We start from the raw sequence: 13255 nt of genomic DNA on the forward strand, positions 1-13255 counted from the left end.
AATCTGGCAACGAACTTCTCTTTCTAACAGCAAAACAAAAACAAACCAGGCCAAGCTTCTGGCCAAGCAGCTGGTTGTTGATACTTCCTTGGCCTTCAAACTGCATCAGTTTTTTCTGTGTTACTATTTGTAACAAATTGTATTTGTCTTTTCCAGAAATCCTGGGTGGCAGTGGTGGGCGTGGGCATGAGCAGAATTCTGTTTCATGTGGAAGAGCTTTTAAGTACAGTGGGACTGAGTGTATACCAAACATCAGAGTATTTGTGTCAGTAATATGATCCTAGTAATGTTTGGGCTATACTTGACAATAGTGTGTGATGGCTACAAAGCAGAAGCACAGAACAGCTCTAATTGGCCACAGAGGTGATTGGTGTAGCTCAGTGGCTATAGCTCTCTTCAGGCGTTCTGATTATGTGTGCTGTGAACACATGAGGCAAGGCCATGGCAATGAGCATGCTAGTTTCACGCTGATCACCATTCTGATAGTCCTCCATGTTCATAGAGTTGCCCTCCAACTTGTAGAAGGGAATGGATCTAGGGCTCAGTTGGTGTGTTTGTTTCTGTGAGGGGGGGAGGTCCTCACATATTTACTGCACACGGAAACAGAACACCTGAAAAGACCTTTTGTAATTCTTAAAGTTGACATGGCTAATTTAAGTCCAATTGATTTCAGTGGATCTACTCTAAGCATGACTAAGTCTGTATCCAATCCTGTATTTTTCAAGTCCCTTCCATTTATCTTTCACTTCTACCCTTTGCAGAGGATTTTGGGGTATGTCTTAATACATACATCCAATTCATATGACATTTAGCCAGGCCTCTGAGTCTCATCATTACCCCACATGAACCCCAAAAGATACCCAATATTCTTTGCAATTGTGCATTGCACGGGAAGACTTGATAGACAAGATGTCATTAAGGGAAGCTTGACCACCATTCTTGATACTCTCATTGAAGAAATCCTGACAAGATTGGAAGGCACTCAAGGGTTCTTTGGAATGAAGTTTGAAATCCACTGGCATAGCTGCATCCTGACACATCTGGAAAGGATGGCTGACCCCCTACTACATGAATTTGCAGTATCTACTAGTATATGGATAGCTAACCTGCGGCCATCCATATGTTACTGGATTACATTCCCATAATTCTTTACCATTGACCATGCTGGCAGGGGCTTGGATGGGAGTTGGAGTCCAACAATACCTGGACAGCCATAGGTTCCCCACCCCTACATTAGCACAATGCAAGACAGCAGATCAGTCTTGCTTTGTCTAGGAAAATTATAGTGATTCTTACATTGAATGTGGCTTCTTCCTTCCTACATAACCAAGCTGTTGGTAATTGTTGTTGGAACACTCTTCCCTTGATTTCTTCACAGGTGGCTACTACTTGACAAGTGCCTATGGAGCGCTTTCTTTAATTAAGAATTTTCAAGAAGAACAAGCAGCTCGTCTACTGTGTTCGGAAGCCCGGAATACCCTCCGGCAGTGGCATAAGCGTAGGACAACAAATAGAACAATCCCATCTGTTGATGATTTTCAGGTATAATTGATGTCTTCTATAAGATTACTTTTCTGCTGCAGGCAGAGTATCAGTAAGGTATAATGGACAGCATGGCAGATTCAGATTGCCCTTGATGGTATTGGTTCATGTTTCCCCTCATCCATGAAGCTCAGGGCAGGACTAGATACTCTGAGGGGGGGGTGTTCACATGTGAAGCAGAAGTGAGATGTGATAGAACAGTAAAACATGCATAGAAGAGGCATGCCCAGTCCTCAACACACACCCCACTGCCTTCATTCACTTTGTTCCCCTCCATCTGTTGCTCTGGGAACTTTCTCCCTTTTTTACCTTTGGTGTTGTAAGAGAGCAAAGAAAGGACTGTGGGGAGAGTGGTATCGAGGGGCAGGGTACAGTGCCCTGCTCCTACACGATATTTTTATTGTTAAAAGACAGATACACACAAACACACACCTCTACCTTTTTACTGTTAAAAGTCAGACAGACAGACATACGCACACCCCTGCCTATCTGCCCTGACATATGTGAAGGGGGCAGGTATTCAGAAAACAACAGAATGAAATTCAACAGGGATAAATGCAAAGTTCTACACCTAGGAAAAAGAAACCAAATGCACAGTTATAAGATGGGGGATACTTGGCTCAGCAATATGACATGTGAGAAGGATCTTGGAATTATCATTGATTACAAGCTGAATATGAGCCAACAGTGCGATGTGGCTGCAAAAAAGGCAAATGCTATATTAGGCTGCATTAACAGAAGTATAGTTTCCAAATTGCGTGAAGTATTAGTTCCCCTCTATTCAGCACTTGTTGGGCCTCATCTTGAATACTGCGTCCAGTGCTGGTCTCTGCACTTCAGGAAGGATGCAGACAAACTGGAACAGGTTCAGAGGAGGGCAACAAGGATGATCAGGGGACTAGAAACCAAGCCCTATGAGGAGAGACTGAAAGAACTGGGCATGTTTAGCCTTGAGAAGAGAAGACTGAGGGGAGATATGATAGCACTCTTTAAGTACATGTCACACAGAGGCGGGCCGGGATCTCTTCTCGATCATCCCAGAGTGCAGGACACGGAATAATGGACTCAAGTTGCAGGAAGCCAGATTTCGACTGGACATCAGGAAAAACTTCCTAACTGTTAGAGCCATACAACAATGGAATCAATTACCTAGAGAGGTGGTGGGCTCTCCGACACTGGAGGCATTCAAGAGGCAGCTGGACAGCCATCTGTTGGGAATGCTTTAATTTGGATTCCTGTATTGAGCAGGGAGTTGGACTCGATGGATTTATAGGCCCTTTCCAACTCTACTGTTCTATGATTCTATTCTATGTAATAAGAAACATATGTCTACCACTATCTCATCTAATTTGGCCATCGCTTTGTGGCCTAAGATAAGTCATTGTCTCTCAGTGTAACCTGTTTCATAAGGTTTTGGGGAAGAGATAACTCTGTGTTGTGCTTGGAATGCCTCGAAGTGCTTTGATAATATTGAGTGTGAATATAATGGTAATGTGACTGCAAAGTTTCAATGGGACTGATTTAAATTGGGGAAATCCCAGGGAGGGGGTGGGCAATTTCTTATTTCTTCAAGACCTTCCCTACAGCATCATACAGGATTCCTAGATGGAAGTACAAATACTGTTAATTTTTTTGGGTGTGTTTTCTTTGACCTTTCATGTTCTGGAAAAAAATGCTTTTATTTATTTATTACATTTATACCCCGCTTTTCTTTCCATGATAGAAACCCAAGGCGGCTTACGTATGTTCCCAGGCGGTCTGCCATCCAGACCTGACCCTGCTTAGGAAGCTAGCCTTATGTCCCTTCAGACCATAGCCTGCCATTTTTGTGTATGCTTATTAGACTGCTAATAATGGAGTTGTAAATTAAACCTTCGCAGAGCCAGTGTGATGTAATGGTTAAGGTGTTGGACTACGACCTGGGAGACCAGGGTTCGAATCCCCACACAGCCATGAAACTCACTGGGTGACCTTGGGCCAGTCACTGCCTCTCAGCCTCATGAAAACCCTATTCGTAGGGTCGCCATAAGTCAGAACTGACTTGAAGGCAGTACGTACATACATAAATTAAACCTTCAGCATTTGGGTTGCAGTGCTTGCAAACATGTTAGGGAATACCTAATCAAAATTAACCATGTGGGATGTTTTTCCCCCTTATAAACTAGAGTCTTGGTTTTGGCATCCTGAATGTACATTTTGACCTATATTTGACCAATTCCCTCCCTCTAGTGACTCATTTCATATAGTTTCAGAACAAACTGTGTTCCAACATGCACACTATGCTCTTCTTCTCTTCCTTCCTCATTTCTATTTTCTTCTCCTTCAATCTCCTCTCTCCTCCTCCTCCTCCTTCCTCAAACCTCCCCCCTTTCATGTCTTCCCTCAGATGTAAGATACATTTTCCCCTTAGGGCCTGTATGTTTCAAAAAACCTTTCTTTTGATACTTTCTAATTATTTTACTGGAAGGAAGATATGATCATGCAAAGCTATGATTTTTCCCTTCCCTGTTGGCTTTGCTTTACTTGATTTATTCTGCTCTTGGTTTTATAATATTTTATAAATAACTGAAGATATTACTTGTACAGTGAGTAAAAGAAAGAAGAAAAAAAGGCTGGCATTCCCACTAAATGAAAATGCATGAAACATTGGAATAACTAATAACAAGAGCTCTTATATTCACCAAAATCTGTGTTCTAGTATGTATTTTTGAAAAACAGAAACCTGTCCTAAAAGAGAATTCAGCAAATGCATGATAACGAAGGTCCCACAGTCCTTGCCTGGGATTAATGCAGCTTGAATTATTCTAAAATTGTACTCAGGAGAAGAGACATGAATCATCTTGTGGGAAAAGCTTCCCAAAATGACGTTCCTTGTCATGCAAAGAATATCTTACTGAAGCTAGTTCCTTAAGGCAGTTACAAAGCAAATGTGAGAAATGTGTGTTTGGTATGCTTTTCATCCACATCACTGGCACTGCTGATTAAGTTCAATTTCTGTGAATAGGACTTGGACATCTATCCATGCTGCTAGTGGTGAAGTTCTCTCGGTTGGTTCTTGGCCTAAAAAAACTACAAATATAGAAGGGATTGGTCTTATTTATTTCTCATCCCTTGGACCTTGTGTCCCATTTCCTTTCCTGAATTGTGTTAGCCTCTTCAACAATAGGAGTTTCTTAGCATGATGGCCATTTTCCAAAGAAGACTTAGGGCTAATCTACATGGGAGTGTTTTTTCGTAGCAAATACACTGCTTTTACCTTCTTTATTCAATTGCATCATCCACAGCTGGTGCTCAATGGTAGCTGCAAATTCATTTTTTTGCATTCACACAATAGCTGTTCCTTTATCAAGGACCAAACATGCTGTTTCCCAGTGGCTCCTCCCTCTGATTTTGTATTTACACTCCCTACGGTCACAAAGGAACTGGGCATGCACAGATTATGCCTTGACCCCTCCTCCAAAAGCCACAATGCAATCTGGGAAAGAAAGTACAATTAATATTGAAATTGAATGGATGTTATTGCTGCTTATTTTGTATTTATAATTCAGAGCCATCAATCTCACAGTATCTTCAGTTTGTTTAGGCTGCAGAGAGTGAACCTGTTGTGAGGTTGATAGCTCTGCAGATTTGCCTTCAGTCCCAAAATACAAAGAAGGCAGAGATCACCTGCCTGCCTGCCTGGTCAGTTACACTCTAGCAAGGCAAAGGACCAGGCACCTCTTGTCTGCTGATACTGAAGGCACTGGCTTTGTTTGTCAGTCGACCCTCTCTCATCTGTCTCTATCTCCCCTCTTCCGTTGGCTAGTATTTTATCCACACACACACACACACACAAAGAGTGCTCTAGTCAGTTTCTCAGTCACATTAGTACAGCAGATAGAAAGCAAAGACATCACTTCAATGTAATAATTGCAGTAGTTTTTTGAAAAGCAAATCCTGCTGTTGGGAAACAGCCATGGATACTCACTGCATAAAGATTGGTTTGCAGTAGATGGTAAATGTGGAAAGTACCCCAGGATGAACAGAGTATATAATTCTATTGCTTTGTGTATACAATGTTACAGATTTGCGCAAATTACAAGGTACTGATATAAAAAATAATGGTCTTGTTCTTCTGAGCACAGCTACTGGAAGTTGTTGGATAAACCACAAGAAACAAAACAGGATTCATGGGAGGGATAGTGGGTGGGGAAAGGGGAGTAGCAGAGAGTGACGATTCACCTTCCCACCAAAAAGAATTAGAGAGCAGTGTCTGCAGCCACTAGAGATACAGAGTGAAGACTTTTTTCTCTTCCCTTTTTGTATTATCAGAGGATTAGGTTAGTATGGTTTTATAGGGAGAAAACTGCATGATAGCTTCTGTTTGCCGGTAACATCATGTGAACGATGCGCATTAAAAATAGGTGAGTAGCACCAAACACACAGTTTACACACTGTGTAGACGAGCCCCCTGTCACACTTTGCAACGCTCTTGCATGTGTCTAGGTGATAAATGAATTAATTCAGTCTGTCAACATAGTGAGGCAGTTCTGTGATAGCTTTGTGTCTTACTTAGCTTGAATGGAACCTGAGACTATTTATGTATAGCAGTGGTTCTCAAACATTTACTGCATCAGATTGTCTGTCATGGTACCGTTGCACGTTGCAGAGGATTCTGGGATATGTTGCAGAATGTACACTCCATTTGCACAGAGCACTGGTCAGGCCTATTAGGCCTCACTATCTCATTATGTTAACTGAGTGTATTTTAGAACACATCCATCACTTTCTCACAATTGTATGTTGTAGGGTGGCTACCTCTTGGGGAAGCTTGTTGGCCATTAATTGGACTCCTAATTCTGGATAAAGCTTCTAGGGAACCATAGTTTGAAGACCTCTGACTGATAACAAGAGGAGCAGCTACATTTCAGATTGTTTAGCCCAACCGACCAGATGAAATTTTGTAGGCTTTTTTTAATGTGAATTCTTATTCTTCTTACGTATTTTTCCACTCAACAGAACTATCTACGAGTTGCATTCCAGGAAGTAAACAGTGGCTGTACAGGAAAAACCTTGCTAGTGAGACCATATATTACAACAGAAGATGTGTGTCGGCTCTGTGCTGAGAAGTTTAAAGTAGACAATCCCGATGAGTATAGCCTATTTCTTTTTATTGATGATACCTGGCAACAGCTGACAGAAGATACATATCCTCAAAAAATCAAAGCTGAACTGCACAGCCGGCCACAGCCTCAAGTCTTTCACTTTGTTTATAAGCGCATCAACAGTGACTCTTACGGTGCCATTTTTCAAAACAGCAATAGTGACCACACGTGGTAAAGCTCATGTTCTTTATTGTTGTGTGTTAAATTGCTGAAAACATCTTTTCTGTGCTGACTGAGTTCATTAGACAATGTCTACAGGGCTCTAAACCAAATGTCTAGTAAGAACATGAACGACAACCGTTATGACTGACTAAATGTAATATGTATACAGGGCAGTTGTACAATCTGTACAACAGAAGTGTCACAATGTATAGTCAGTGGAGCTGAACATCATGGATCACTGATCTTCTCAAATATACGGCAGAATGCCGCATCTGCAGATCTGTATTAGATTTTACTCTCATCCTTAGTTCAAGCACTAGTTTACATTAACTGTACTGATGGCCAGACTGTTTGTGAGCTAGCTGGTGGACTATCCATTTCATGAGTATACATAAGCAATACTGTCCGATGCAGGGCATCAGTAAACTCTGTTATATGGATGGTAACGGCCTTCTCTAAAATAGTTATTTGTTGTTATTTTACTGAAGGCAACATGTTTTTATATATATATCACATAAATTTTATAGCAGTTGCAGGTAAACTGTCATGACTGGTTCTTAAAATATTTTTAAACTATAAAATATTATATAATTATGCATGTAATTTTTAACATTTAATATACAAAATAAATCTCTTGCTGGTTTTAGAGTATTGCATTGAACACTCCTGTGAGATATAGATTGTTTCTTGCCTTTTCTTCCCTGATTTAAGGGTTGTTAAAACCATCAAACTCCTTTTCAAGTTGATAAGATTCTGTAAATAATTTGTATTTTTGACATTGGCTACCCAAAGCCTTCTACAGACCTGATGTACCACTTCCTGAATTATTATTTATACATTGCAATCTTGAATGAACAGATAAATTGGAGGGAAGGGGTATTTGAAAGAAGTGGAGATAGAGACTAGGGTAGTGAGAAGATGTAGTGAGCCTGCTTTAGAAATGAGATGTTTTAGGGATTGTGTTCCAAATCACTTAACACAGTATAGTTACTCCTTAATGCATAATAACCACCATTGTTGTACAAAGAATTAGCCAAAGAAAGATAGCCGAGAGCTCCACCACCACCCTCTTGGTGGAATGCTGATTGGACATTGCTGAAGCTAGTAATGGGTGATAGTCACTTTGAATGAAAAAGTGATATTGTGAAGTTACCCCTAGTCTGCTGGTTCAGACTAGTTGCAGAACATGAGTGAAGGAGGTTGTGAAAGAGACAGTTTTAAAGTTTTAAATATTGTACATATACAAATATTGATTTGACATCTGTTTTGCTAAAAACAGCAGGGAAGTGAATTGATGCATTTCATAGTTTTATTACAGACTGAAGCAAGCAACATCAAATGCACTTGATTGTGGCTGAAAAAGTAAATGTTTTCAATAGGCATGCAAATTGTTAGTTTTTCTCCATCTAAAAATATCAGAAAATCAAAGCCTGGGTGTGATTTGGAATGAAGTCTTCCTAAAAGGTAATCCATTCCTCCCAATCTTCTGTGCCTAAATCTAGCAGTCTCTGCAACCCTAAGGGAAGGGGGAACATTTGGAATATCTTGCATGGAAGGGGGATAGATTCTGCTGTCCCTCATACATAAAACAATTAAATTGTCCACTTGATACAAAAAAAATCTGGGTAATGCTGTAATAATTTAATGTTGTAAAATAAACATTTAAGACCTACAAATAAGAATCAGCCAGTCCAAATAACTGTGTAAGACACTGTTGAAAATGCTGAACCATAAGTCCCATACTAATCTAAAAATGCAAGATTTCAAATATCTTGTCCATCCATTAGGATGATTTCAAACCATATGAATGCTCTCCAGAGTTGACATATTAATTGTTATACCTTAATACTCAGTAGTTATGGAAAGAATATTGGTGTCTGATTCTGCAAGTGCATTTTGTATGTAAAGATGTATATGTGTCATATTGATTTGCCACATATTTGCCACTTTGACATGTGTTTATATTACCTTTTGTTTTGTAAAGGATAAAACAGTAGTTTTGCACATAATACATTGTAATACGTTACTGTAATGTGTGTGTGAATAGTCTATATTTAAGAACTCATCAGTTGCTTGCACTTGTAAGACCTAACCATTTTTAATCTCTTGAAAATATTGCATAGTCCAGCTCATGTGGTTTGTTCTGAGTTGGAGTCTTGGGCAGAGCTGGGTCACATACTCATATCTATCCCTTGAGTTGTATCATTTACTAACTGGCAGTTGAATGTGTAAACTGACTGCACTGAAAAACATTGTCATACTTTGTCTCACAAACATAGTTCCCCCTGCTGTAAATCTGGGATAACTTTTGCTATAATAATGGCCGTATATCTGTGAAGCAGCCCTGAGGACCAATTCACACATTATACTTTAAAATGCCTTAGGTGCATACTTATTTTTAATGCAATCAGGTTGGGTGGAAATGTTTGCTAGCATGTATACCCTATGTATACACCCATTAGGGAGTCAAAATTAGCTGTAGGCTTAAAGTGAATCAAGAAGTATCTCATATGAGGTACCTGTTTATCCTGAGGCTTTATATCTATAGTATATTAGCTGGTTTTGAGCACTAATTCCTGTTCCCTTGTGCCAATTGCTGCTAGTAAACTTGTGCTAGCAACAGTCACTGTAGGGATCACTACAGCTCACATTGGACAAAAAGCACTCCCAATTCCTGAAGGATGAGGACATCTGGAACATCCTAAGCACATAATGACACAGCACTGCTTGGGACTTGATTGGAGATGACTAGGGTTTCAATTACATCTAATCTTCTGTTTTATGCATAAATGCTTAATTTTCCTGAAATTGGCACCATGGGAAGACTGAAACAAGTGCAGGAGAGGACTCAAAACTGGAAAGTATATGTGGGAAAGTATTACCATTTCTCCCAAAAAAAGTTCCTGTCCAAATCTCCTGGAACAGTGGATAAAACAAGCAGTGCTGGGTTCATTCTGCAGTGTAGACACTGTGTATATGACAGAGACAGTGGGACAGTGGAAAGCTGAACAGGTTTGGACTTGTTAATTTTTTTTTTAAAAAGTAGAAGTTAATTTATGTGAAATGCTGAGCTGTGAAGCACAGGGGTTAAATGGAAGCCATCACAAACTCAAGGGGTCTTTTAAAAGGAGGTGCTTTGTACTCTGTTTCCCTTTCCAGAAACATTGTGGCCTTGAGCCAATATCTATTTCTAACAACCGCATGTGCTTTGCTATGCTCCTACCCACCCTTATACTTTGCTTCTCATGCACTGAACAAAACTGAAATTCTTGCCACAGTTCAGAACCATCACCTGTTCTTCATCTTGTCTTACTTTTAAAAAATTATCAGAGAATTAGACATGCAGTAGGGCCCCGCTTTACAGCGTTCCGCTTTACAGCGCTTCATTCATGCGGCGGTTTTCAATTAGGGAAAGGCCCCGCTCTTACAGCGCTTGTTCTGCTAATACGGCAGGTTTTTTCCGTTGCGCGCCATTTTGACGTCATTTTCACGCGACGCGGCCCGTTATAGTCTATGGGGCCCCATTTTACGGCAGGGGCCTGGTCCCTAACCCGCCGTATTAGCGGGGCCCTACTGTATCCTACTGACTACTTGTTTTGCACAAATGTTCTTGCTGTGCTTGAAATACCCCTGCCTCCAAATCACCTTCCACCTTCTCTCTTGTTAATGGACAACAATGATGCAGTGGAGAAAAGGAGAAAATAGCTGAGTAAAAACTGTAAGATGATAGACTGCAAGGGTAGGTTTAATATTTATTTTAACATAAGGTGGTAAGGCTGTAATCCTTAAAATTCCATTTAAATTGGTGGGACTTGCTAAATTAACTTGGTTATTATGCTCTTATTGAGAAACTGATCAGTGCTGTGCTCGGTATCTGTAGCAAAGAAAAGCTGCACACTTGCTTAGAAATTAGTCCAACTGAAAATGGTGGGACTTCTTATGAGATTGCAGGGCCAATGTAACCACGGAGTGGCAAACTAGGCAACAGCCAACCACCTGGGATGCCAGAATTCCAATGGTGTCTACATAGCCCTAGCCAGCTATTGATCGTTTAATATGTTTATTCTGATGCTGCTTAGCAAAAAAGGCAATGATAACACACATTTTAATTTATATTCATTAGCAAAAACAAAAACAACCCCCCCTCCCCAAAACATACCACAATTGTTGGGCTGAATAGTTTCTTTAAATACAGTCCACTGATATATTTTTTTTCTTTTCAAAACTATAAGAAGGTCCTTGCTGGATCATGCCATCTAGACTAGAATGGTTTTTCACAGTGGCCAACTAGATGACTATGGCAATATGATGGTAATAACCCTCTTATCCTGTTGTTCCCTGTGACGTCCTTCCCCAGCACCACCTGTGAAGCTCTCTCTTGTGGCTACCAGCAGACAGGAACGTCAGGTTTTCTTCTTACCCTTTACAGATCTAGCACAGATTTCAACAAATCCCACTGCTAGGCAGCACCGCCAGTCACTTTCTGTAACCCAAACTCCCAGAGACTTTGCCTCAGTCTCTCTATAGCTTGTTACTTTGTGACTGTGTGCCTATGCTGTTCCCAACCCCCTTGTATCTTTATATTTAAAGCATACAACTCTGGGTTGCTCTGGATACTTGACTTGTTACAATTTCTCCCTTCACCACTGCCACCATTAGATACAGTTTCTGTTCAGCCTTGGTAATTACCTTGCCCTCCCTTCTGGTCTGTATATTCCCCCAGCCAAGGATCAGGCCTTTGGTAAACCAAATAAGTATTTATTTAATATTAGAAATAACAAGATTACTGAAGGAATGTTTCACAAGCGTATGGTTTCATCTATATTCTGTTAGGTACTTGACTTCTTACTAACTGCCTCAGGACTCCGACTCACTCTCAACACCACCAAACCTCCAATCTCCAACCTCTCTCTCAACCTCTCAAACACCACCCAGATTCAACTGTCATTCTTCCATTTATACTCCCAGCCATTCAAACGCTCAGCCAATCATCCAGCATTCTATTGCTCATGTACTCCCCCCTCCTCTTTCACTCACCATATGTGTCTTCTATATAAACAGCACTTACCCTATTTACAATATAAGCAGGAACATCACATTCCCCAGTGCCCAGTATTCAGAAGCATGCTGCCTCTGATCCTGGAGGTGACATATAGTAGCCATTGATAACCTTATCCTCCATAAATCAGTCTAATCCCCTTTTAAAGCTGTCCCAAGTTGGTGACCATGATTACATCTTGTGGTAGCAAATTCCACTGTTTAACTATGTGCTGCATGAAGAGTTGCTTCCTTTTGTACATCCTGAATCGCTCACCCTTCAGCTTCATTGGATGACCTCTTATGCAGGTGATCATACAGCACATTTTGTCTGATCACGTTTCCATTTTAAAATCTGGCCCTTGTGTGCTTTTTCTGAGCAGATACAAAGATTAAATTTGCTCATAATATTTTCTATAACTTGTTCTAACAAATTTAGAATTATTACCGCATGCCAATAGAGTTGCCAGCTTGAACCAGTGACTGCCAAAATTCAGGATTAACTCTAGGAGATACAAAAATGTTAGTGTTCAAGAGTAGGCAATATGGGATGTCAGCCCAGCTATCCAGCAGCAATAGGAGGACTGCTTGTACCATTAAGTAATGTATTTCTCTAGTAGACCAACTATAAGCTGCAATTCTAAGCGTACTTGGGACTAAATCCTGTTTAGCTTAGTCAGTAGGACTTCTAAAAACCATGTCGAATTAGGCTTCAGTCCTAACCATACTTGAGAGTGACCTATTGCACAAAATAGGCTTACTTCTCTGGTAAATATGTCTATGCAAGCTTTGGACAGCAGCAGGTTTTCTTACAAGCAGCAGGTTTTTCCACCTACAACTTTAAATTAGCAAAGGGTGCCTGAGGACACTGCCGTAAAATGATCTATTTCCAGATAGGGTGCTGCATTAGTCTGCTGCAGCAAAAAAACCCATAGAATCTTGTGGCACCTTAAGACTCACTATAATTATTTAATGTAATTATATGTCTCTGTATGGGTTTCATTTTCTTCTGCTTGCACTGCTTAGATTTCTCTCAACATCTGCCAATTTAGGGGGCAGAATATGTAAGAAGGGCAGCCAAAGATGCAGACTGACAACAGCAACCTAGTGCTTCTATGCATCAAGGGATTTGATAATATCAGTTGGTAGCCTGAACCCCACCAAGGGGGAGGAGGTAACTTATCCCTGCTCACTTTTTGCATGTGACAAAGGACGGGGGAGGAGGGAAGAGAGTCACGCCTTGGCCAAAATAGAGGAGACAACTGAGACCCAACTCGCAAACAACCAGAGCAGCTACCTAACCTGTATTCCACAGCAGTGGACAGGAATCAGATTTATTATTATTATTATTATTAAACTGAATTTATATT

General features: G+C 40.5%; 1 protein-coding gene across 2 annotated transcripts in view; it reads left to right on the forward strand.

Moving 5' to 3' along the window:
- The window catches only part of RIN2 (Ras and Rab interactor 2), a 91787-nt gene extending 82907 nt beyond the window's left edge, over nucleotides 1-8880 (forward strand). For both annotated transcript variants that reach the window (XM_061587784.1, XM_061587791.1), the window contains 2 exons: nucleotides 1379-1542; nucleotides 6541-8880. In XM_061587784.1, coding sequence (XP_061443768.1) covers nucleotides 1379-1542; nucleotides 6541-6861 — 485 coding nt within the window. In that variant the 3' untranslated portion in view covers nucleotides 6862-8880. The remainder of the gene's footprint in view (nucleotides 1-1378; nucleotides 1543-6540) is intronic.
- The last annotated feature ends 4375 nt before the right edge of the window (nucleotides 8881-13255 follow it).

The sequence above is a fragment of the Rhineura floridana genome, chromosome 1 (genome assembly GCF_030035675.1).
Source record: "Rhineura floridana isolate rRhiFlo1 chromosome 1, rRhiFlo1.hap2, whole genome shotgun sequence".
In the NCBI taxonomy this organism is placed as follows: Eukaryota; Metazoa; Chordata; class Lepidosauria; order Squamata; family Rhineuridae; genus Rhineura; species Rhineura floridana.